The sequence below is a fragment of the Triturus cristatus genome, chromosome 6, assembly GCF_964204655.1.
Source record: "Triturus cristatus chromosome 6, aTriCri1.1, whole genome shotgun sequence".
NCBI lineage: Eukaryota > Metazoa > Chordata > Amphibia > Caudata > Salamandridae > Triturus > Triturus cristatus.
Genome location: NC_140589.1, coordinates 1796712442 through 1796738444, shown reverse-complemented (window position 1 = coordinate 1796738444; position 26003 = coordinate 1796712442). Strand labels below are relative to the sequence as shown.

At 51.8% G+C, this 26003-nt stretch overlaps 1 protein-coding gene across 5 annotated transcripts in view; it reads left to right on the top strand.

Moving 5' to 3' along the window:
- Positions 1-26003, top strand: part of ESCO2 (establishment of sister chromatid cohesion N-acetyltransferase 2) — a 293480-nt gene that overhangs the window by 161467 nt on the left and 106010 nt on the right. For all 5 annotated transcript variants that reach the window (XM_085613127.1, XM_085613129.1, XM_085613128.1 and 2 more), the window contains one exon: positions 3894-4025. In XM_085613127.1, coding sequence (XP_085469253.1) covers positions 3894-4025 — 132 coding nt within the window. The remainder of the gene's footprint in view (positions 1-3893; positions 4026-26003) is intronic.

The following is a 26003-nucleotide window of genomic DNA, read 5'->3' as shown; positions in this document are numbered from 1 at the left end:
CTGCATAATGACGGACTCAGGTCTTGACTGACCCATGAGGCATGCTGGGGTTCCTAGTGGCGCCTTATATTTCTTTTCTAATCGAGGCACCTGTGCTGGCAAGGTATTGGGTGTCTTCATCAACTTCTTGCCTTCTTCCCAAATGAAATCCACAATGGGAATAGTATGCGTTTGTTTAAAAGGTTGACTCTTGAAATCATAAAGGAAACAATCTTCCTCTTTATGCTCCGTTGTCAGTCTAAAACGTTGTGCCGCTCTTTCCATTAGTTGGTGAAACGTCGCTATGTCCACTGGAGGTGAGTCACCAGTTACTACTTGAGAGGGGGATGGTGTTTGTGCTTGGTACTCGTCCCACTCCGCCATATCATCATCATCATTATCCACATCCCCATCATCATCTGGGATTTCACCCTCTTCTCTTTCTTGAGGGACCTCCTCCACGAACTCATGGTGAGGTAAAAACCTCGTTGAAGGCTGCCTTGGTGGTGCTGGCGGCATCAGGGGTGAAGGATTTCCAATCGGCTCCGGAGTTATATTTGTCGGAACCGCAGGCGTTGACGGAACCCCAGGATGTTGCGGCGACAGAGGAAAACGTTGGTTATAATCGTCCAACATGCACTGGAGATTAGCTATGAGTCACAATGGCAGGGGCGCCGTTGAATGTTTTGCAGGAACTTGCTGCCTGTAAACTCGATCTTCATCCTCACTACTGTCTTCCTGGCATTTAATTATTAAGTCAGATGGGCTTTGCGCCGTACCAAAAGAGTCTGGTAAACCTTCCTCGGACTCCTGTTCAGAATCTGTCGCAAATAATGGTGATGGAAGCTGTGACTCCTCAACAGGAATAATCTCGTCTTGCCTATCTAGGCCCGTACTAGGTGGCAATGGCATCAAGGGGACCACAGCGAAAGATGAAACCGGCGTTGAAGTCGCGGTAGGCAGCTGCTCTCTCAATGACCCTTGAGCAGATGATAGTCTGTTCACCTTTATCCTTATTGATGAAATTGCCGTCGACGGCTGCATGGTATTCACCGAGGACGTTTTCGGAGAGGGCCTCGTCGGTGGAACGGTGGTCGACGGAACAATCGTCGATGAGATTTGCTTCGACAAACTCCTCGTCGACGGAGCCGTCGTCGACGGAGCCGTCGTCGACGGAGCTGTCGTCGACGGAGCTGTCGTCGACGGAGCTGTCGTCGACGGAGCTGTCGTCGACGGAGCTGTCGTCGACGGAGCTGTCGTCGGAATCTTCTTCGTCGACGGATTAGCCGGTGACGAGTTCGACGACGAAGTCGATCTCACACCCTTCGTCGACGACGAAGTCTTCGTCGACGGAACCTTTTCCTTCCTCGTCGACGACGATGTAATGGGTAATATAGAAGTCACCGACCTTGTGGTACTGATGGTTACCGTCGACGAGGCTAACGTCGAAGGGACAATCGTCGACGAAGACGCTGCTGATGTCGTCGTCAGAGTCACCGTCGACGAGCCGGTCACTGCAAATTTCGTCGCGGAAGCATCGTCGACGAGGCTGCCAGTTTTTTTCCAGAAAACTTGGAAGTAGACGCCTCAACAGCCTGAGAACTAGGTCTCGAAGGTGACAAAACAGTAGGTGAATCAGCAGATGTAATAGCCAAAGACAGTTTCTTTTTCTTCAGGAAAGGAGATGGCAATTCCTGCACACTACTGCGCTTTGAGGCTGTCTGGGAACGGCCAGAAATAAGGCTTTCCATATCAGAAACTGGATCTTCCTTATCTTTCAGTCTCTGTAGCCACAATAAGAGACGGCCTTCCCTGTCTTTCAAAGTTTTTGTAGAAAAGGTTCTACAAAATGTACATTTTGCCACCTCATGATCTGGGTACAAACAGTAAATACACTTACTGTTTGGGTCCTCAGAAAATAAACGCAGTTTTCCACATGAAGAACAAGGTCTAAACAGAGATCTCTTACTTGAAGACATTCTGACAGACAAAAACTGAGCAGAGCTCAGGGAGACTCCCTGTCACACGACGTGCGGTAGAAAATCTGAGGTCAGGAACTCTGAGGAGAAGGTTCTGGAGAGGTGCTGACGCCTGATTGGCTGTAGTTTGGACCAAGATAATGACAGAGATAGACTACAAATGTCTTTTTTCTCTCTCCATGTATCCCTATGGAGATTTCATATAAGTGCTTTCTTGGTGTTTTACACCTACATAGCTCTATTTAGGGGATTATTTTATTTATATATATTTATGTATATTATGACTATATATATTAATTCAGCTTGATGTGGCTATTTTGTCATGATGTAGTATTTGTGCTGAGTATACGCAGTATTTCTTCTATTACTATTTTTTTTACCCTTGTTGTAATATGGAGGTTTGCTGTTCTGTATGCCGCATTCCTATTGGCCTATGAAAATGGGAGGAGTCTACAACTTACTATATTTGTTGTGTATGGTCTTAATGGTGTCATGTGATCAAGGCCGTGGTTCCACGGCCGAAACGCGTCATGCCTACTGACTCTATGGAATAAACCTTGTCAACAAAAATATTCAGCGTGCTGTGGTCTGTACCTGTTCCAGCTATCTACTGGAGTTTGGGAACTCTTCTTGTGATATATATATATATATATATATATATATATATATATATATATATATATATATATATATATTGCTATTTTATTTACCGTGGGACTCCCACTCCGACGACGGGGAATATTCAAGCATGTGAATCTATGAAAGACACCCCAATACTGGAGAACTGTAACAATCAACACATATGACCCACTCAGCAGACGTAGCAGTGATTCCCCTCCCATGATTTCTAATTGCAGTCTGCGTGCGCACAAACGTTCATTGCATTACTGTCCCCGTCCTCAGATGTCATCTGCCCCAGTAAACAACTCCATTATATACGCTCAGTCCTCCGCCAAAGGACTTTCACTTAACCCTCTTTTGTTCTGTTAAAATTACATTACTCTTTCGCTACTGCTACTGTTCAGATTTCTACTTAACTCTTCCATCTACTGTGGGGTGCACACTATGGGGATCTCCAATGCATAGCAATGACCTGTTTAGCTAATACCAATGCAAGATCTGGAGTTTGCCTTTGCATCTTTTGGGAAGGGCTAAGGATCAAGTAAGGCTGCATCCATCTGTAATAGTCTTGTTTTCCTCAAAGTTCTTTCCATCTCCCCAGTCACCTGCCTCCCAAAACTTTTCAGTCTCCGGGCAGGTGTCAGATCAATACTATCTATGGGCAAAGCTGATTTATACAACCAAGATAATATTTTGCTCCCACCCCCAAAGGTAAGTAAAATTTGTAGAACCGAATGGGTTCATGGTTCCACTTGATCATTCCTCCCAAATGCTATGCATTGTTAGGGCCAATGTTGTATAGGTCAAAAACTATCTGGCAGCCCATCCTCCACCAGTGCCTCCAGTCTCCTCAGCATCCCTTCCCCAAAACAGACCCAAACCGTGAGTATCTCTACAGAAGACACATTGCCATCCTATGTGCCTTAATGCCCCCACTACCCAACTACAGTGGTAGGGAACTCTTCAATGGCAAAATGGGGACATATAGCTTAAACTTTCTTCTAACATTTTTATGCTGTTAGTAATTTAGAAAATGTCACAGAGGTAAGATCAGGAGGGCTATCCATGCACCCTCCTGCCTCTTTTCACCCACATATCCCATTTCCTTACAGTGTATCCCAGCCAGCCATCTGGCCATTAATTGCAGTTGAGCTGCTATGTAATAAAGCTCGAAATCTGGGTCACCCAGTCCCCCTTCCTTGTTCGTACACTGCATGATTCGCAAGGCAACCTGCTGTCTATCAAGTGAAGCTATGATTTTTCCAAAAAGAAATACTCTATAACGAAGTTGTTTGCTTGTCTTTGAAATTCTAGGATGCGGGCCAGAAACATTTCGGAGCTGTTACATGCAAGTCTTGTGGAATGATCTATACAGCTGCCAGCCCAGAGGATGAGGCACAACATGTACAGTATCACCAGAGATTGCTTGAGGGAATCAAATTTGTTGTAAGTAAAGAAGCCTGTGAGTAAAAAAATGGAACCAATGCTGGCTTGAAATCTAGTTATCAAGTTGCCTGTCATTGCACAGGAAATATTTTGCGGAATCTCCACACACATCTGTATCAAGACAAATAAGCAATTGATGACAGATATGGACTTTGCTTGTATTCTAAACGATGAGCTGTTCTTGCCTGAACCCTTTAAAACTCTTTTATGTGGTTCAATTAAATCCACTTCCCCCAGAGTCTAAAACCACTCTCATGCTTCAACTCTCCTACTCTTTGAAGTAAGCTAAACAAGCCCATGTTGTCTAAGGTTTCTGTGTCCTCAGTTGGTCTAAATTGAAAAAGGAATATAAATTAAAAGTGTTTGGTGACACTCTGTACTGCTTTTGATGGCAAGATGGCCAAATTTCTCTTTTAGCAGTAGCAACATTGAAGCATTAGTCGCGAAATCTGTTAGGAATGTTATCTATTTGCAGATAAATGGCATTCCTGCCTGTTGGCTCCTTCTTCCCTTGCTGGTTCAGGTGCTGCATGCGGTTGGGATAAGGTGGATGGCCTGTTGCTATCCTTAAAAGTGGCAGGGATGGGTTGCACTCTGGTGATTAAGTTTAGCCATTTGTTGATTGAAGTAGTATAGTCTGGTCTTGTTGGGTTGTGGTACTTGCCAGAGACGACTATTCGTCAGTGTCATATTGCCTAGCTGGCAGTGTAGAGCATTGTCCAATTATGATCAAAGTTTACCAAAGTGGCATATTTTTGCATTGGGCAAGACCTTTTGGTTTTTATTAAAATTATATATGCATTATGTTTACTTATAGGGCCTCTTTATTGATTTGGACAGTGGGACAACCTACTTCATCCATTTGCTAACTTCACTGTGAGTGATGGCATTCTACCTGTTCTTAAGGAACACATTCAGAAACAAAGTAGTTCCTTCATTGAATAGTAAAGCCTTCCTTCGTGTTATATTCTGTACGTGATTATAGTTCATTTTTAGTGTAGCTTTGAGACCTGGTGGAACTCTGGATTGTTATTATGACTGAGAGTTCTGTTGGATCCTGGTTGCTCCATGGGTTGGGAGTTGTGGACTCTACTTTTCAATAAATATAAAGGTCCTCTATTGCAGAGTTGTGATTGCTTTTTAACACTTCAGAGGTTGCCTTGGCAGGGCATATTATACATCCAATGAAGGTTGTTCAAGAGGAGGCATGCTTATCCAGATGTCATGATGAAAGGACAATTAAGGATCTTCTGAATCTGAGGTAGCCATTTTACAGAAAGGAGCCCTGAATGTGGGGAGATTGGCCTCTGTGACTCCTAAACGTAAAAGGTTGGGTTTACAGTATACACCGGTTGGACCTGTGGCTTCCCATTGATTGTCATGGTACAAAGAGTTTGAAAGGTAGTTTGGTGTGCCTCCGTGGAGCTGCTGTTATGAGGCAACGTTTTATATGGGGAGTTTCTTTACTGGAAGCCATCTGAGGGATTTAATACCCAGTGTGATGTAATGGTATTCTTTTAGGAGAGACTGGATTGTTTTGAGCTCTCTGCAGTTTTGAGAGAGATGTGTTGTGCAGATCATCTTATAGACTGTTACAATAATCCAATCTGAAAGAAACACGTTAGTTAGATTCCTCACCTTAGAATATCCCCAGGCGTCAGACTGGATCCGGAAGATTTTTCGTCAGCAATACCCCTTGCGCGTCGCTAGGCGTCGTCTGCGGCTCCGCGTCCGTCGTCTGCGTCGTGTGCCGGAATGACGTCGTCGGAGTACTTAGACGCCGCCCTCGCGCGCTGACGTCAGTTCTTCTTTTTTCCGCGCCAGTAAGCGCAGATCCGGGAGAGCTACCCCTTTAGTCATTTTTTGACTAACTTTTTCGATCCTTTTTGATCTTGTCTCGACTCCGGTGCCGGTAGGATGCCTGGTTTTAAAGCCTGTGCTGACTGTAGCCGCTTGATGTCGGTTACGGACCATCACCGCCGGTGCCTTTACTGCTTGGGCCTCGACCACGACGCGGAGTCTTGTTCGGACTGCAAGGCCCTGACCTCGAAGGCTAGACGGGAGCGGTCTCGTAAGCTTCTCGAGATTCGCCACTCTGCTCCGCGCCCCTCTCGATCCCGGTCCAGGAGGAGGTCCAAGGATCGGTCGCGGAGCCGCAGCAGACGTCATCATCGGTCGTCGGGATCCAAGTCTTCGGGTAAGTCGAAGCACTCCAAGAAGTCCAAGAGGCGACACCGCTCTTCGGACTCCCCTCGCCGGTCGTGCGACTCGGCCGAGGGTCAGAGTGGTTCCACCCCCGCGTCTCCGGCGGAGCCGCAGGCGCCGCGCAAGTCCCCATACCCACCGGTCCCTGGGACTGACGCGACGCCGGCGGAAGTCAGTGCCTTCCTCTCGACCATGAGGAACCTGGCTCCGCCGTCGACGCCCGCTGGCGCGCCTTCGGGCCCCGCGGACCCGACTGGGCAACCTTGCCTGCCGGCGGCTCCGGCCCCGTTGACGGCTCCGGCCTCGACGCCGCAAGCGCCCGAGGGACCCGTTCCCGAGTCCCCGCCGACGCCGGTCGACCTCGTCACGCCGCCGGCGTCGGCACCGGTACCACCTCCGACGCCGACTCCGCTCGGCGTCGAGCCCCGGTCCGGGCCCGGCGCCGATACGGCGTCGATGGACGCCGCGTTCGGTGCCGCTGGAGACACATTTTGTCTATCGCCCGGCTCCGATCCTTCCTCCTGCATACCAGGAATCGGATGATGGGGACAACTGGGAGGGATCCGAGGATCCTATGGCCGCTCAGGCTCAACTGTCACAGGACTGGGCAGATGAACTGGGGGAGGCCAGTGGTCTGGATAACTCTCCGGACACTGGATTCATCTCTCCTCCGACTGTGGCTTCGGAGGAGGGTGCTGCTTTCTGTGTGGTGCTGCGCAAGGCGGCCGCAGCCCTTGGGCTCGAGCTACCTGCCGTGGCTGTGAGGACTAACGTCCTCACTGAGGTGCTTCAGTCTGCAGCAAGCTCCACTGAGCCTCTGCTGCCATTCAATGAGGCCCTCACTGACGTTCTGCAGGGCACCTGGTCCAAGCCCTCCACAGTTCCTCCTGTGGATAGGAACGTCGCCAGGCGCCACCGCCCTGCTCCGGGCGACCCCAGTTTCCTGTCCCAACACCCTGCCCCCGAGAGCCTGGTTATCCAGGCCTCTACCTCCCAATCCTCCTTCCCGACCGCTCCGCCGGACCGGGATTCCAAGAGGCTGGAACAGTTCGGCAAGAAGCTGTTCTCCTCCCTTAGCTTGGGTCTGCGGTCTTTGAACACCGCCTGCCTCTTGGACCGTTATTCCCACTCTCTGTGGGATACGGTGGAGGACGTGCTGCCCCTGTGTCCGGAGGAGGTCCAGACACGACTTACCCAGGCTCTGGCCGATGGGAGGGATGCAGCACGACACGCTATCCGATGTGGGCTTGACACTACGAACTCGCTGGGTAGGGCGATTTCTACCTCAGTGGCGCTTAGACGTCACGTCTGGCTGCGGTCCACGTCCTTTTCGGGCGATGTCCAGAGCACCCTCATGGACATGCCCTTTGATGGCACTTGCCTTTTCAGCGAGAAAGCGGACAGTGCGCTGAATCGCTTTAAGGACTCCCGGGCTACGGCCAAGACCTTGGGCCTCTCGGCCCCGCGGTCGCAAACTTTTACCTTTCGCCCCTTTCGTGGCCAAGGAAGGGGTGCCTCCTCACGTGCGCCTAGCCACCAGCCGCAGAACCAACCTGCGCGCGGTCGCGGACGTGGTGTCCGCCGAGGCGGTTCTGGAGGACGACGCGGTCAGCCCACACCCACCCCGGCAGCATCCGCCTCAAAGCCTTCCTAGTCCGAGCTTTCAGGCCCATTCCACGCCAGTGGGCGGCAGAGTTCGCCATCACCTGCTCCACTGGCGGTCCAACACATCTGACAGGTGGGTGCTGCAAATCGTCCGAAGGGGCTACTCCCTCCCCTTCGAGACGACCCCTCCAGCCATGCCACCGCAGCACCACCGTATCTCGGGGGATCATTTGAATCTTCTCCACGAGGAAGTTTCGGCCCTCTTGGCCAAGGGGGCCGTCGAGCGCGTTCCGAGACCAGAAGTAGGTTGTGGTTGTTATTCCCACTACTTTCTGGTTCCCAAGAAGGGAAAAGGAGGCCTACGCCCTATCTTGGACCTCCGGGACGTCAATGCCTTCCTCCGGAAGGAAAGGTTCAAGATGTTAACTTTGGCTCAGGTTCTAGCTGCCCTAGACCCTGGAGACTGGATGGTAGCGTTGGACTTGCAGGACGCATACTTCCACATCCCCGTCCTGCCGGCCCACCGGCGTTACCTGCGGTTCACGGTGGGCCAAGCGCACTTTCAGTTTACCGTGCTCCCCTTCGGCCTCACCAGTGCCCCTCGGGTGTTCACGAAAGTGATGGCGGTGGTCGCAGCTCATCTGCGCAGATCAGGGGTTCCAGTCTTCCCCTATCTCGACGACTGGTTGTTGAAGGCGGGCTCGCCCCAGACAGTCGTCTCCCACCTCCAGACTACGGCGGATCTCCTGCATTTGCTGGGATTTTCCATCAACGTGCCGAAGTCACACTTGAGTCCCTCTCAGAAGCTCCTCTTCATCGGAGCGGTTCTCGATTCGGCGCAGATCCGGGTCTATCCGCCGGAACAGCGGGTCCGGGATATTCAGGCCCTGATTCCCATCTTTCGGCCTCTATCCTGGGTTTCGGTCAGGCTAGTGTTGCGGCTTCTGGGGCTGATGGCCTCCTGCATCCTACTAGTGCATCACGCCAGGCGGCGCATGCGGGCTCTGCAGTGGGACCTGAAGTTTCAGTGGGCCCAGCATCACGGCAACCTGTCCGACCATGTCTTGATCTCGGAGGGCACTGCACGGCAGTTGCAGTGGTGGCTCACGGACCGCGATTGGGTCAAGGGCAAGAGCCTCTCCCTTCCCCAACCGGAGCATGTCGTAGTGACGGATACGTCCCTCCTGGGATGGGGTGGCCATATGGGAGAGGCGGAGATCAGAGGCCTCTGGTCTCCGGCGGAGTCTCGTCTCCACATCAACCTGTTGGAGTTGAGAGCGATCCGACTTGCACTGAAAGCCTTCCTTCCCTCTGTCAGTGGAAGTGTCGTGCAGGTGTTCACGGACAACACCACCGCCATGTGGTATTGCAACAAACAGGGCGGGGTGGGGTCGTGGACCCTTTGTCAGGAGGCTCTGCGCCTCTGGACGTGGCTGGAACACCAGGGCGTCACCCTAGTGGTTCAACATCTGGCGGGCTCTCTGAACGCCAGAGCAGACTAACTCAGCCGCCGGTGCATGATGGATCACGAATGGCGTCTGAACTCCGAAGTGGCGCAAGGTCTCTTTCAGCAGTGGGGAGAGCCTTGGTTAGATCTATTCGCCACCGAAGAGAACGCGCAATGTCAGCAGTTCTGCGCGTTGGAATTTCCAAGGCGGCACTCGTTCGGCGACGCTTTTCGTCACGAGTGGAGTTGCGGTCTGTTGTACGCCTTTCTGCCTATACCACTTCTGCCCAGAGTGCTGAAGAAGATCAGGCACGACCGGGCCCAAGTCATCTTGGTGGCTCCGGATTGGGCACGAAGGTACTGGTATCCCGAGCTACTCAGTATGTTGACCGATCCTCCGATACGTCTGCCCCTTCGGGAGGATCTTCTGTCGCAGCAGCAGGGGACGGTCCTCCACCCGAACCTGTCCAGCCTCCACCTCCATGCGTGTTGATGCCATTTGACTTGCCTCCTGAAGTCTGTGATATCATTCTGGCAGCCAGGCGTCCCTCCACAAAGACGGTATACGCCTGCCGGTGGAACAAATTTGTGGCATGGTGCACAGCAAAGGCTGTGGATCCCCTTTCCGCCCCTCTTTCTGAGGTTCTCCTCTTTCTTTGGCCCGGCAGGGCTCTGCCCTGGGCACCTTGAAAGGTTATCTTGCTGCCATCTCTGCCTTCTTGCGGCTTCCTGATCAGCCTTCTCTTTTCAAGTCCCCTGTCGTTACACGCTTTCTAAAAGGCATTACTCACACGTTCCCTCCTGTCCCTTTTGTAATGCCTCAGTGGGACTTGAATCTTGTTCTCACATTTCTAATGTGCGCTCCCTTTGAGCCTCTTCATAATTGTCCTCTTCGTCTGCTGACGCTTAAGACTGCTTTTCTGGTAGCCATCACCTCGGCTAGACGGGTGAGTGAGCTCCAGGCCCTATCTTCAAAGCCTCCTTTTCTCTCTGTTCATCCGGACAAGGTTGTCCTTCGGCCTCGTCCCTCCTTTCTTCCGAAAGTGGTGACCCCCTTTCATCTTGGGCAGTCTGTCACCTTGCCCACCTTCTTTCCGCCTCCGCATCCTTCCAAAGAGGAAGAGAGGCTCCACCGTCTGGACCCAAAACGTGCGCTCGTCTTTTATCTGGACCGCACAAAGCAGTTCCGGGTGGACGACCAACTTTTCGTTGGATACGTGGGTGCTAAGAAGGGGAAATCTGTGCACAAACGGACCATCTCTCGGTGGGTCGTTTTGTGCATCAAAATTTGTTACTCCTTGGCAAAAAAGGACCCTCCTGTTGGGCTGCGCGCCCATTCTGCTCGGGGCACTGCGGCTACTACTGCTTTGGGACGAGGTGTCCCTTTGCAGGACATCTGTCAGGCGGCAACGTGGGCTTCGCTACACACGTTTGCCAGGCATTATTGCCTTGACAGCCAAGTCCGGAGGGATGGCTTCTTTGGCCGTTCTGTCCTCCAGGACTTTCTGGTGTGATCTTGGGTCGCAGACCCACCACCGGGGATGGTATTGCTTGGGTATCTATTCTAAGGTGAGGAATCTAACTAACGTGTTTCTTTCAGATGAACAAGTTACTTACCTTCGGTAACGATGTATCTGTAAGAAACATTAGTTAGTTAGATTCCTCACCGACCCACCCATCCTCCCCGTTCTGCGAACTGACTGGGTTAAGGTTATCCTTTTCAGGCCCCTAGATTTTCTTTTTGGCACCAGTGTCGGTCTTTGCATGGCTCTGCGTTCCTGGCGCGGAAAGCTATGTACAAGAACTGACGTCAGCGCGCGAGGGCGGCGTCTAAGTACTCCGACGTCATTCCGGCGCACGACGCCGACGACGGACGCGGAGCCGCAGACGACGCCTAGCGACGCGCAAGGGGTATTGCTGACGAAATTTTTTCCGGATCCAGTCTGACGCCTGGGGATATTCTAAGGTGAGGAATCTAACTAACTAATGTTTCTTACAGATACATCGTTACCGAAGGTAAGTAACTTGTTCATCAAGTAATCGCCACACTGAGGATTAGGTCACTTTTCTCAAAGCAATTTAGCAGCAGCATGGCCTCCATCAGCAGGCTTAGATGGTGGGAGGCAGTATTTTAAATCTAATTTCTATGGTTTGGGGGAAAAGGAAAGATTGCCATAAAAAATCACAACCAAATTACATGGATTATCTACTGGGATTTGGTTGTGGGAAGTACCAAGTTCCTCTGCCTACTGTAGAAGGCAGAGTGCTGGATTAACGGAGCATAAGAGAAGTATTTGAGGTTCATATTTTTGCTTTTTAAGCAGAGCCAGTCTGCATTCATTCAAGTTCCAGCTTGAAATGAAACTGTGTCAATAGTAAATGTGTGCCATCTTATCTTGTAGAAGACTAAGATGCATTGTGACGCATTGCCTCGCATCGGAACCACCGATGTGTGATGCATCCCAGACACAGGACCTCGCAGCTCCTCAAAATTGTTTAAGCGTTGAATAGTGATGGTGGCAGGGCAGAGCCCTGAGGGATACCGCATGTAATGTCCGCTATTCTAGTTAGAAATTATCCTAATAAAACATCATGAAAATGTTTTTGCAAGAAGGCAATAAGGCGACCATAAGTCATTGGCCTAGACTGCAGAGCTATCTCTCAAGTTATAGTTTAACTTAATTATAGGCTCAATTGTCCTCTGCTAAATCTATGCATGTTTGGAAGGCGTTCACTGTCACAGGCAAGTTACCTCCAAGGTCCCACAAGACTCACAAGTCAAGATTCTGCACATCACAGCCAACCATCAAGCAGACACATGACACACAGCTCTGACTCAGATTGAGTGTTTATGTACGCATGTTGGTGGCTGAGTCGTCAGCAGTAGCCCTGCGCGTTGAAAGGTGGCGTTGGACGTGTTCGCCATTGGCGTCGTGGTCACCGGAATGATGTCGCGGTAGCTACTTAGATGTCGCCCTCGCCCGCTGACGTCAGTTCTTTCTTTTTCCGCGCCAGCTGGCGCAGATCCATAGAGAATGGTACCTCCAGTCACTTTTTGACTGACCTTTTGTCGACGCCGTTTTTGAGTCTTCGACTCCTGGTGCACGTCAGGGATGCCCGGTTTCAAGTCTTGCGGTTCCTGCCGACGGCTGATGTCGGGTGACTGATCCGCACCGCGTGAGCCTATTCTGTTTGGGACCCGACCATGACTCCAAGTCATGTCCCAACTTCCGGACCATGAATCCGAAGTCTTTGCGGGAGCAGTCCCAAAAGCTTCTCGAGGCACGGCAGTCCCCTCCGTGCCGGTCAAGGTCCCGGTCGAGGGATCGGTCGCGGGACCGGTCGCGGAGCCACCATCACCACCAGTCCTCTTCCAAGTCTTCGCACTCCTCAGGTAAGTTGAAGCACAAGAAGTCGAAGAAGCATTGTCGTTTTTTGACTTCTCCCTGTCCGTCAGCTGACGTGACTAGGGATGCAGGTGGTGTCCCCGCTTGGTCGACTCAGTTTTCCCTCCCTTGCTGGGACCCGGTGCGACCCCTGCCCAGCTTCGGAGTTTCTACGAAGTGATGCATGCCATCTTTGGACAGCCTGACCCCCACCGGCGCGCCTTCGGGCCCCGCGGACTCGGCTGGAGGCCCTGGGCCTTCAAAGCTGGAGGCTTCGGCCCCGGCACCGCAGGGCCCCCTTAGATCCAGGCGTGGATCCGGATCGGCGCTGGTCGACCTGACCACACCTTCCCCAGTGCTGATTCTACCGGCACTACTTCCACAGCCGACACCGGTTGTGTCCCCAGCCGGCATCGACCGAGGCCTCCAACTCGATGTGGATACGGAGCCAGACCGACGTCGACCGACGTCGGTTCTGGGGCAAACTGGTACTTTTGTGCCCTTGTTCCACCCTGGTTCTTTTAGGCCAGGTTGGAAACCAGAGGAGGGTGAAGAGGACTGGAGACCCTTTAACTGACCAGTTAGGATATAACCCGGACTGGGGAAAGAAGTTGGGGGATGCCAGTGGACTGGATACTTTACCCGACCGTGGCATGTTGTTTCCTCCTACCGTGGCTATGGAGGAGGGATCTTCTTACGCAGTGGTGTTGTGTAGGGTGGCCGAGGCTCTCAACCTCGAGCTACCTGTGGTGGCGGTCAGGACAAACCTCCTGACAGTGGTGCTTCAACCGGCTACAAGCTCTTCGGAGTCCCTGCTGCCGTTCAGTGAAGCCCTCATTGACATCCTGTTGGGCACCTGGTCCAGGCCCAACATGGGGACTCCCGTGAATAGGATGATCGCCCGACACCACCGCCCGGCTCTGGGCAACCCCTCTTTCCTCTCCCAAAACCCCTCCCCTGAGAGCTTGGTGGTCCAAGCCTCCACGTCCAAAGGCGCATTTCCTAACGCACCACCTGATACGGAATCCAAAAAGCTGGACCACCTTGGGAAGAAGATATTTTCTTCCTCCAGCTTGGGGCTGCCATCGGTTAACACCTCATGTCTGTTGGGCAGTTACACCCACTCTGTGTGGGATACGGTCGTGCAGGTGCTGCCCCAGTGCCCGGAGAAGGCCCAGGCTGTACTCTCCTGTGCAGTTGCTGAGGGGAGAGACGCAGCCAAGTTTACCATTCGCTGTGGACTGGACGCTGCTGACTCGCTAGGCAGGACTATTTCAACATCGGTAGCCCTTCGAGGCTACACCTGGCTGAGGTTAACTGTTTTTTCAGGGGATGTCCAAACCACCCTTATGGTCATGCCCTTTGATAGCTGTCGCCTGCTTGGCGACAAGGGAGACAACACGCTACAGCGTTTTAAGGAGACTCGGGGTACGGCCAAGTCCTTGGGCCTCTCCACCACCTGCCCTGCGCAGTCTGCTTATTGCCCCTTTTGTGGCTACGGAAGGGGTGCCCCGCCATGTTCACCTCAGAGCCATAGGACGGCGCAAGCTGTTTAGCCCCTGCGCGGCTGGGGACGTGGAAACCACCGCCGTGGGTCTGGGAGCCACCGAGCGAGCCAGTCCACCACGGCCCCCTCTGCAGCAGCCTCCAAACCCTCCCAGTCTGACCTTTCAGGGCCACCAATCGCCAGTGGGCAGCAGGATTCGCCATCACCTCCCCCACTGGCGCACCATCATGTCGGAGAGGTGGGTTTTGAAGATAGTCCGAAGGGGCTACTCCCTCCCCTTCGAGACTACCCCTCTCTCCATGCCACCGCAGTACCATCGCATGTCGGAGGATCATCTGGCCCTTCTCCAACAGGAAGTTTCACACTCTTGGCCAAGGGAGCCATCGAGCGAGTTCCTGCCCCAGAAGTAGGTTGTGGTTGTTATTTCTTCTACTTTCTAGTTCCCAAGAAGGACAAAGGCCTGCGTCCTATCTTGGATCTCAGAAACGTCAACCGTTACCTTCGGAAGGAGAAGTTCAATATGTTGACGCTAGCTCAGGTCCTGTCTGCCCTCAACCTGGGTGACTGGATGGTAGTGTTGGACTTGCAGGATGCCTATTTTCACATCTCCGTCCTGCTGGCCCACAGGCATTACCTTCTGTTCACGGTAGGCCACGAGCACTATCAGTTTACCGTGCTCCCCTTTGGCCTTACCAGCGCCCCTCGGGTGTAAACGAAAGGTATGGCGGTGGTCGCAGCTCATCTGTGCAGATCAGGGGTTCCAGTCTCCCCTATCTCGATGACTGGCTGTTGAAGTTCGGCCCGCCCCATGCAGTCGTCTTCCCACCTCCAGACTACGGCAGACCTTCTGCATTTGCTGGGGTTCACAATAAAAGTGTTGAAGTCACGCCTGATTCCCTCTCAGAAGCTCCTTTTCATCGTAGCGGTTCTGGACATGATTCAGTTTCGGGCTTATCCTCCCGAGCAGCGAGTCCGGGATATTCGGGCTATGATTCCTATCTTTCAACCGCTATCCTGGGTTTCGGTCAGAATGACCCTGAGGCTGCTGGGCCTCATGGCGTCCTGCATCCTGCTGGTGGATCATGCCAGGTGGCATATGCTGGCTCTGCAGTGGGACCTGAAGTTCCAGTGGGCACAGCATCAGGTAATCTGTCAGATTGCATTCAGATTATGGAGGGCACTGCACGTCAATTGCAGTGGTGGCTAACAACCCAGGATTGGGCAACAGCAGATCCCTCTCCCATCCCCAACCGGAGTACACAGTGGTGGCGGATGCATCGCTTGTAGGGTCGGGTGGCCACATAGGAGAGGCGGAGATTAGGGTCTCTGGTTTCCGGCGGAGTCAGAGCTCCACATCAACCTGCTGGAGCTCCGGGTGATTTAGCTTGCCCTCAATGCATTCCTTCCCTCTGTCCGGGCAAAAGTAGTGCAGGTGTTCCCGGACAAAACCACCGCCATGTGGTACCGCAACCAACAGGGCGGGGTGGGGTTGTGGTCCCTATGTCAAGAGGCCCTCCGCCTCTGGACATGGCTGGAACATCAGGGCATATCCCTGGTGGTTCAACATCTGGCAGGTTCACTAAACGCCAGGGCGGACAAACTCAGCTGCAGGTGCATGCTGAATCACGAATGGCGTCTTCACTCGGAGGTGGCGCAAGAGCTCTCTTTTAGCAGTGGGGAGAGCCCTGGTTAGATTTATTTGTTTCCAAAGAGAACGTACAAAGTCAGTAATTCTGCCCGTTGGAATTTCCAAGGCAGCACTCGCTAGGCGATACTTTTCGTCGCGAGTGGACTTGCAGCCTTCTATACACCGTTCCGCTTCTACCACTTCTGCCCAGAGTGCGAAGATGATCATGCGCGACCGGTCCCAAGTCATCCTTGTGGCTCCGGATTGAGCACGAAGAGTCTGATATCCCGTTACACATGGCCATCGATCGTCCAATCCGACTGCCTCTTCGGGAGGATCTTCTGTCGCAGCATCAGGGGACGTCCTACACCCGAACCTGTCCAGTCACCACCTCCTTGCGTGGAGATTGAGCGGCGACAGTGGACAGCCTTTGACCTTCCTCCCGAAGTCTGTAATGTTATCTTGGCAGCTAGGCGTCCCTCCACTAAGACGGTATACGCCTGCAGATGGAACAAATTTGTGGCACGGTGCACAGCAGAGGCTGTGGATCCCCTTTCTGCCCCTCTTTCTGGGGTTCTCTTGTTCCTTCTTTCTTTGGCCCAGCAGGGCTCTGCTCTGGGCACTCTTAAGTGCTATCTCTCAGTCATTTCAGACTTTCTTAGGCTTCCTTATCAGACATCTCTTTTTAAGTTCCCTGTTGTGAATCACTTCCTTAAGGGCATTACTCATCTTTTTCCTCCTGATCCCTTCGTAATGCCTCAGTGGGGACTTAAACTTGGTTCTTACTTGTGTGCTCCCTTTGAGCCGCTTCATAACTGTCCTCTCAGACTTCTTACTCTAAAGACTGCTTTCCTAGTTGCCATCATCTCTGCTCACAGGGTGAGTGAGCTACAATCTCTTTCTTCAAAGCCTCCTTTTCTGGCTGTTCATCCAGACAAGGTCGTTCCCAGAACCAGACCTTCCTTTCTTCCCATGGTGGTTACTTCTTTCCACATTGGTCAAACCATCACTTTGCCCACCTTAAGAGAGGCTCCACCTTCTGGATCCAAAACGTGCGCTTTCCTTTTATTTGGATCGCACCAAGTAATTCTGGGCGGATGACCAGCTCCTCGTTGGCTACGTGGGCACCAAAAAAGGTCGGCCGTGCACAAACTGACCATCTCCAGGTGGGTCGTTTTGTGCATCAAAGCTTGCTACTCTTTGGCAAAGAAGGAGCCTCCAGTGGGAATGCGCGTCCATTTCACCAGGGCGACGGCAGCTACCACTGCTTTGGGAGGGGGAGTCCCCCCTCAATGACATCTGTCAGGCAGCTATGTGGGCAACTCTGCACACGTTCACAAAACATTACTGCCTGGATAGCCAATTCCGGAGAGACTGCTTCTTTCGCCGTTCTGAACTCCAGGAATTTCTGGTGTGAACTTGGTTTGCAGACCCACCTCCGGGGTTGGTATTGCTGGGGTATCTATTCTAAGGTAAGGAATCTATAACTAATTGTCTCTTTCAGATGAACAAGTTACTTACCTTCGGTAATGATATATCTGTAACAGACATAGATTAGTTATAGATTCCTTACCACCTCACCCATCTTCCCCATTCTGCGAACTGACTTCTAGGGTCAGGGAATCCCTTTTAGGGCCCTAGTTTTGTGCACCAGTGGTCTGTGGCTTGCATGGCTCTGCGCTTCTGGTGTGGAATGTTGTGTAAAAGAACTGACGTCAGCGTGCGAGGACGGCTTCCTGGCGACCATGACACCAACGACGAACGCGGAGCTGACGCCTTTGGACGCGCAGGGGAACTTTTGATGAAAAATTTTACGGATCCAGTTTAATGCCTGGGGTATTTCTAAGGTAAGGAATCTATAACTAATCTGTGTCTCTTACAGATATATTGTTACCGAAGGTAAGTGACTTGTTCATCAGTTGCGCTACGATGTAAAAGTGTGCTTTCTGGAGCACAAACCAGAACTGTGATGAGGAGTTGAGGACTGTGATTAGCATGAGCCAATTTTATGTTTTATAGTAGTTCGGCACAGTATTTTAAATGGAAAAAAATAGGTGCAGGTACTCAACGAAAGGAGTGGTGGGTGGAGTTGGGGCAAGGATAAGGGTGGTGCTAAGGGCTGGGCTAGGTTTTTGGCCTTTCCAAGCTATGTATGCATGAAATCCATTTAAGAACGTCGGCTTTATCTGTTCATGAGTTAATACACTATTAACTGTCCGTTTGCAGCATTTTGCTGTGCATTTTTCCGCCATCTAATGGTTGGGTCTGTAATTGTCAGTTTTTTATTCCGGTTGGGCGTTGTCGACCACGATTTGGTGCTATGTCCATCCCTTGTGTGACGTCAGACGGCACCCCGGAAGATCCTGTGCATGATAGTCATCTTTGGATTCTTTTTTCCGCTATTTGGTCTGGAATCAAGGGAAGAGACTCCGAGGTTTTGGGCGAAATCTCTGAAAAAATCTTGGAATTTAAGAGGAAAAACCATCCTACATCGATTAAGAAGGCACCGGAGAGAGACCTACTGTCACTTTTCCTCGTTGTGGGATCCAGACGGAGCAACGACGACGCAGATGGGCCGAAATGAGGCAAAGTAGGGGCCACGGAAGAAATCCCTTTAACATTTTGCCCTAATTGCCACCACAAATTGCCGAGGGATCACAAGGATAAGGACTGCGAGACCTGCGCAGTATTCATGTCATTTTGCAGCGTGAATCTTTCTGGATTCACTATGCTGTGCATTATTCCGCAATCTGGTGGTTGGGTCCGGATTCGTAGTCTTTCTTTTGTTTTTTTGTTTTCGTAGCCCAGGTGGGCGTCGACGTCCCACCATTTGGTGCACCTCTCGTGACGTCGTCGTGCTTCCTGCGGAAGTCCCACCTTTGGGACGCTATCTTCAGATTCTTTTTTCCGCCGTTGGGTCTGGATCGTCATCGAAGCTCCAGGATTTCAATCGAAGGAAGAAGGAGAAAACGCGAGTTTCGTCGAGAAAGAACAGCTGAGATAACAGAGAGGAATAAATTACATCCGGGACGCGAAGAAGGAAGAATTCCCAGGAATTTTCTTCGACGCCCTTCGAGGATGCGCACTCAGAGGCTCTGAGCGCAATGGACAAGACACCATTCAAATTCTGCTCTAACTGCCACCACAAGTTCGCGCAGAAGGACCAGCATCCGGTCTGCAACCTTTGCCTACCGATCGACCACCCGAGCAAGGACTGCAACGCCGGTTCAGCTTTCGCGCCGAAGACGCTCCGAGTGAGAGAACACCAGAGAAGAGCGAACTTCAGCCTGGAAGGCAAGGGTAAGGCTCCGTCGCTTTACGATCTGGGCCTCTCCACCGACGATGAGGACAACATCGCCGAAGGACCCGACATCTTCACGGTCGCAGAGACCGATACGAAAACGCCTGATGAGGTAAGAGAATCGTCGAGTTCAAAACCCCCGAAAGGGCCTCGAAAGCCCGAGACAGACTCTTGAAAATCTGAGTCTAAGTCCTCAAAAGGAGCACCGGCGCCGAAAATTTCGACGACCAAGGGTGGATCCATGGACAAAAGGCCGAGCGGATCCTCCGAGAAGGACTCCCTGGTGCCGAAGGACGCCGAAAGGCTGAGTTCGTCGAAAGCAGCCCACGAAGCGGGGCGTTCGACGCAGAAAGACAAGCCAGCGTCGACGCAAGCTCCGTCGAAAAGAGCCGCGGTCGATGACGAAAGCATCTCTGAAATGGAGAAGAAGAGAAGGCTCGAGGCGGAGATGGAGAGCATCCTTCAGAGGAAGAAGGAGTTCGACGCCAAAATGAAGCAAATCAGAATTCCAACGACTCAGTCGACGGACGTCGTCGAGATCGAGGAACAGGACGAATTCTACGCCGAAGGGCTGCCGAGAGATCCTGAGGAGGAGGAAGAAGGCACCTACTATGAAGGCGAAGACGAGGAGGCCGACCAGCAGTCGTTCTACGGCTCGGCGCCATCAACCACTCACGAACTGGATTGGCAAGATATCGACGCCGAAGAGCCCGTGGACACATATCCTTCGAGGCCTTCGCCGCCAGACGACATCGGGGTGTATAATATGGTCGTCAGGAGTGCTGCAGCAGTATTTGGGGTAAAACTGGACGAGGAGAAGCCGAAAGCTGATTTCCTTCTCGAGACCCTGCTCCCCATTCAGACGAGGAGCCAGTTCCTTCCCATGCTCCAAAGCATAATGAACCAGGGGAAGGAAGCCTTTAAGGAGCCAGCGACATGCCGGTCCATCACGCCCAAGATGGAGAAGAAATACAAGCACTCCTCCTTGGACCCACCTTACATCAAGGGAGCGGGCACTGCCGACTCCATCGCTTCCACGGCCAGGAGAAGGGCCAACGTGCCAGCGACCTCGGGGCCACCCCCCGATAAGGAAAGCAGGAGAATGGACCTCACTGGAAGGAAGGTCGAAACGAACACGGCAATGCACTGGCGCATGGCGAACTCCAATGCGCTTCTCAATCGTCACCAGTACCAGCACTGGGACGAGATGGGGGAATTAGTCAAACACCTCCCTGAAGAGTACCGCCAAAGAGCATCCCACCTTGTGGAAGAAGGTACAAACATAGCCAACTCATGCATTAAAACTGCATTGGACGGGGCGGAAACTTCCAGCAGACTAATGGCCATAGGGATCACCGAACGAAGACAGGCCTGGCTGAGAATCTCTGGATTCAAACAGGAGGTGCAGAGCAACATATTAAGCACCCCTTTCAACGGCTAAACACTGTTCGGGGCGACAGTGGACGAAAAACTCACCCAGCTGAAGAAAGAGAACGAGACGGCAAGGTCCATGGGGGCCCTACAGTTCAGGGGGATGAGAAGAGGCACTCCAACTAGAAGACCCTACAGTAGAGGGGGTAACCAGCAGGGAACAGCGCACCAGACGTTCCAGCAAGGACAGCAGGGTGAAAGTCACGGACAGCAAGGTCAGCAAAAACAAAACTGGCAGTACCAGCCAAGGGGCCAGTCCTTTCGCGGGAGGGGAAACGGACGTGGCCAAAGGAGACGAGGGAGTGACCAACCCTCATCTAAGTGACTCGGCACGCATGGGGACGCTCACCCCCAAGATACCCCCAGGGGTGAGGCGCAATGCAAAAACAGCAAGGGGGGGAAGAGACCCAATCGCCTACGAACATCCAACACCCGTAGGCGGAAGGCTGGGCCTCTACCTACAGGAATGGCAACGTATAACCACGGACAAGTGGATACTGAACGTCATACAACACGGTTATTGCGTGGACTTTGAGGGGACGCCTCCAAACAGAAAACCAAAACGAAGGCAACGCTCAGGTCAGGAGCTTGCTCAACTCAGAGAGGAAACACTGAAGCTGCTCGAAAAGAGACCCATCGAGCCAGTGCCTCACAAGGAAAGGAACAAAGGGGTCTACTCGAACTACTTCGTGGTACCAAAAGTAGCCGGAAATCTCAGACCCATCCTGGATCTGCGATACCTAAACAAATACATCAGAACACAAAAGTTCAAAATGACATCACTACAGGAGGTGCTGCCCCAAATAAGGGACGGAGACTTCATGTCCACCGTGGACCTCAAGGATGCCTACCTGCACATCCCAATAAACAGAAGGCACAAAAGACTTTTAAGATTCTGCATCAACCAGGACCATTACCAATTCACGGCCCTGGCCTTCGGGCTAAAGTCAGCACCAAGGGTATTCACGAAATGCCTGTCGGCAGTCGCAGCATACCTAAGGAGGAAGGGGATTCATGTGTACCCTTACCTAGACGACTGGCTGATCAAAGCAAACACCCACGAAAAGTGCGAGAAACACGCAGCACAGGTGACAAAGACACTGACGAACCTGGGGTTCTCCATACACTGGGGGAAGTCATCAATGAAGCCAGAACAGGTGAAGATTTTCCTGGGAGCAAAAATCAACAACATAAACAGGACGGTCGTGCCCAGCGACAGGAGAGCAGAAGCCCTACTGAGGGAGACGAGCCTCTACCAGAAGGGGCGAGTTCTGACAGGGAGAACAGTGAGCAAGATCATGGGGATGATGGCATCATGTATCCACCTGGTCCCAAATGTACGACTTCACATGAGACCATTCCAAGAATGGCTACAACAGCAATGGTCACAGGCAAGCGGAAGTTGAGAAGATCTAGTGGTTGTTACGCACGCAGTGCAGGAAGAGATAACTTTGTGGAACAGGGACAACATATCTACAGGGAAAAGCCTGGCACCACCAAGCCCAACTGTGACCATCACCACGGACGCATCTCAAAGGGGATGGGGAGTGCACATGGACCAGCTCAGAGTGAGGGGTCTGTGGGCTCCGGCAGATGCGGTCAGACATATCAATTACCTGGAATTGAAGACTGTCCTGCTAGCCCTGAAGGCATTCCAGAAGCACCTGTACAACCAGAGAGTGTTGATTCAAACGGACAACACCACAACCATGTTTTATATCAACAAACCGGGTGGGACACAGTCGTTCCCCCTTTCCACTCTGGCACAGGAGATTTGGAGATGGGCCATACCTCTCAAGATAGACCTGCTAGCGATTCACCTACCAGTGAAGGACAATGTGGAGGCAGACTGGCTAAGCAGGCAGACCTCGGATTCACACGAGTGGGAGCTCAATGGGCACGAAACGCAGAAGCTTTTCCAGAAATGGGGAACTCCCACAATAGACCTGTTTGCAACACGCCAGAATGCAAAATGCCGAAGCTTTGCGTCCAGGCAACCAGATCAGCAATCTCAAGGGAATGCCCTATGGATAAGCTGGTCAAGGACATTTGCCTACGCTTTTCCGCCGATACCACTGTTACACAGGGTGCTCGAGAAATGCAGAACCAGCAACATGACACTGATCCTGGTGGCACCACAGTGGGCAAGGCAGACTTGGTTCTCCCAAATTCTAGAAATGGCTCAAGGGAATCCCCACAGATTCACAAGAATAAAGGACCTGCTCTCCATGCAGAACGGAGAGGTTCTACATCCAGAGCCAGAAAGCCTCAGCCTGGCGGCATGGCTCCTGAAGAGTTAGAGTTTGCAGATCTTAGATTGCCTCCAAGCACTATGCGAGTGCTGCGAGAGGCAAGGAGACCAAGTACACGCAAATGCTATAGGGCAAAATGGAAAAGATTTACAATATGGTGTGGCAAAAAAGGCCTGCAGAACAAAATGACAAAGGACTCAACAGTGCTGAGATATCTCACGCACCTTCTGAAAAGTAACCTATGCTCCACCTCCCTAAGGGTACACCTAGCGGCGATAGTAGCCTTCACAAGAGGGGAGAAGGGTGGAAGTTTCTTTACGTCGCAGGTAGTAAAGAGATTCATGGAAGGAGCGAAACGAATCGCGCCACCTAAAAGGTTGCCGCCGCCGGCATGGAACCTCAACGTGGTACTGACGGAGCTTATGAAAGCACCATTTGAACCCATGCACAAGGCATCAATGCAAATGTTGACCATGAAAACGGCATTTCTGGTAGCCATAACCTCACTACGCAGGCTGAGCGAACTGCAAGCACTAATGCTACAAGAGCCCTACATACCAGATACACAAGGACAGGGTTGTCCTGAGAACGGACCCACACTTCATGCCTAAAGTCGTGTCGGCATTCCATTTGAACCAGAGTATTCAGATACCGAGTTTCTTTCAAAACCCAACTTCGAACGCAGAAAAGGCTCTACACACTCTAGACGCTAGGAGAGCGGTGATGCACTACATTGAGAGGACCAAGGAGCACAGAAAAACTCAGCAGCTCTTTGTGTCCTTTGCATCAAGCTTCATGGGGAGACCAGTGACTAAGGGCACCATTGCTAGATGGATTGCACTAACTATACAGTTTTGCCACAAACAGGCAGGACAGGAGCTAACGGAGGGGCCTCAAGCTCACTCCACAAGGAAGAAAGGGGCAACCATTGCCTTCCTGGCAAACACGCCCATTCAGGACATATGCCTGGCGGCAACATGGGCTTCGGTGCACACGTTCACCAAGCACTTCTGCGTGGACATACAGATGAACAAAGAAGCACAAGTAGGACAGAAGGTGCTTCAACACATATTCAACGACCAACGCTCATCTACCACCCAGCCGCCACAAAGATAACAAACCGCTACAAAGTCTATGCACAGCATAGTGAATCCAGAAAGATTCACGCTGCAAAACGAATAGTTTCTTACCAGTCGGTGTAGTTTTGCAGCTTGAAGATCTTTCTGGATTCACTAGCGAACCCGCCCACCTCCGCCAGGAAGATGAGGCTGGAGGAAGAGGGGGAAAAACAGAGAAGTACAAAAGGAATGAAATACTACAGAAAAGTGGACATATAATTTAATCATTCGCCTAGGGTTAAAAAAAAAAAGAGAGGAAAAAAGAACCCGAAGATGGCGCGCCAAAGGTGGGACTTCCGCAGGAAGCACGACGACGTCACGAGAGGTGCACCAAATGGTGGGACGTCGACGCCCACCTGGGCTACGAAAAAAAAAAAAATAAAGAAAGACTACGAATCCGGACCCAACCACCAGATCGCGGAATAATGCACAGCATAGTGAATCCAGAAAGATCTTCAAGCTGCAAAACTACACCGACAGGTAAGAAACTATTCGATCTCTCAATGCCCGTTGAAAGCGGAGGGAGGACCATCATGCAGCCATGCTTGTTGGTCAGAAACAGGTTTTGCTGAAGGACTTGGACCTCTCAAGTGACAAAGACAAACAGGGGGTGGCCGCAGAATCAACACACGGAGGGTCTGATGTCAAGAGGAGGCGTACGGCGAAAAGGATGGCCAAGGTCATCGAGAAAAAAATGGACATGGTAACAAAAACCCCTCGCCCATCAGATACCAAGGCCCTCAAAAAGTTGATGCAAAAGGCAGCCCATACATCAAAGTAAACTGCGCCCGAGGGTCAGCCCTGGCCGAAAGAAGCCCACGGATCCCAGTCCAGGGATACTGATGAGGGGAAAACTTCAAAATCGACAAAGACAGGTCCCGGACAAGGGGGCGCGAAGGGCAAGTTCATACCTTGGGAGACAGAATCCACCGCATCCATGAAGATCTCCCTGGCTTCAGACGCCGAAAGGGCCCTAGAGGTGGAAAAGAAGAAAAGACGCCTGGTGGCTGAAACTGCGGCACTCCCTCAACAAAAGGAGTTTGAGGCGCTAAGAGTTCAGGATTCCCGCTAAGCCCTCCACTACCACAGAGGCAGAGGAAGAGAGAATACCCTCTAATCTCCGGCAACCCCCGAACCTCATGAAGAAAACATCCAAGAGGAACTGTACGTTTCAAAAGAGGAGGAATCAACAGGAACTTTCGAGGAAGAGTGGAACAACCTCGACACAGAAAGCCCTGAAGACGGGGTCTGTAGCTGTCCCTCAAAGGCTTCGCCACCAGATGACATAGCCTTTTACAAAGCCTCATTAAGAGAGCAGCTGATACTTTAGGGGTCCCCCTAGAGGAGAAAGGAGACTAATGTTGAAACATTAACACCATCCACAAAAGGTTCACAATACCTTCCAGTGCTGCCAAGCATTCTGGACCAGGCAAGAAGGCTTTCAAGGAGCCTGCCTCAGCAAGGGTCAAGAAGTACAAACCCGCCACGAGAGACCCAAACTACATGCAGGGGAACTCAGTGGCTGACTCCATCATGGTTACCGCAGCATGAAGGAGGAGCAACGCTTATCCCTCCACTGACCCACCTCCAGAGAGGGAAAGTAAGAGGACGGACATGGTGGGGGGAAAGATGTAAAATGAGGCAGCCAAGCAATGGTGCATTGCGAACTCCTATGCCCTCCTCAATAGGTATGGCCACCAACAATGGGACGACATTGAGAAACTAATGAACAAACTCCCAGAGTAGGGTAAAAAGAGAGCAAAATCCATCATACAGGAATGGAAAGACATAGCAAACACCTGTCTGAAATCTGCTCTAGACGCATCCGATACAGCCAGCAGACAAATGTGCACAGGTATAATACTCAGAAGGCACACCTCGCTCAGAATTTCAGACTTCAAACAGGAAGTACAAACTTACATAATCAATAAGCCCTTCACAGGAGCCGCCCTGTTTGGAAGTGAGGTAGATGAGCCCCTACACCAAATAAAAAGGACAATGAGACGGCCAGGCCTGTGGGGGCCCTGCAACAAAGCGGCACCTTCAAAAGAGGAGGATTTACCGCAGAAGATACACAGGAAGGGGGCTCTTCTCAACAG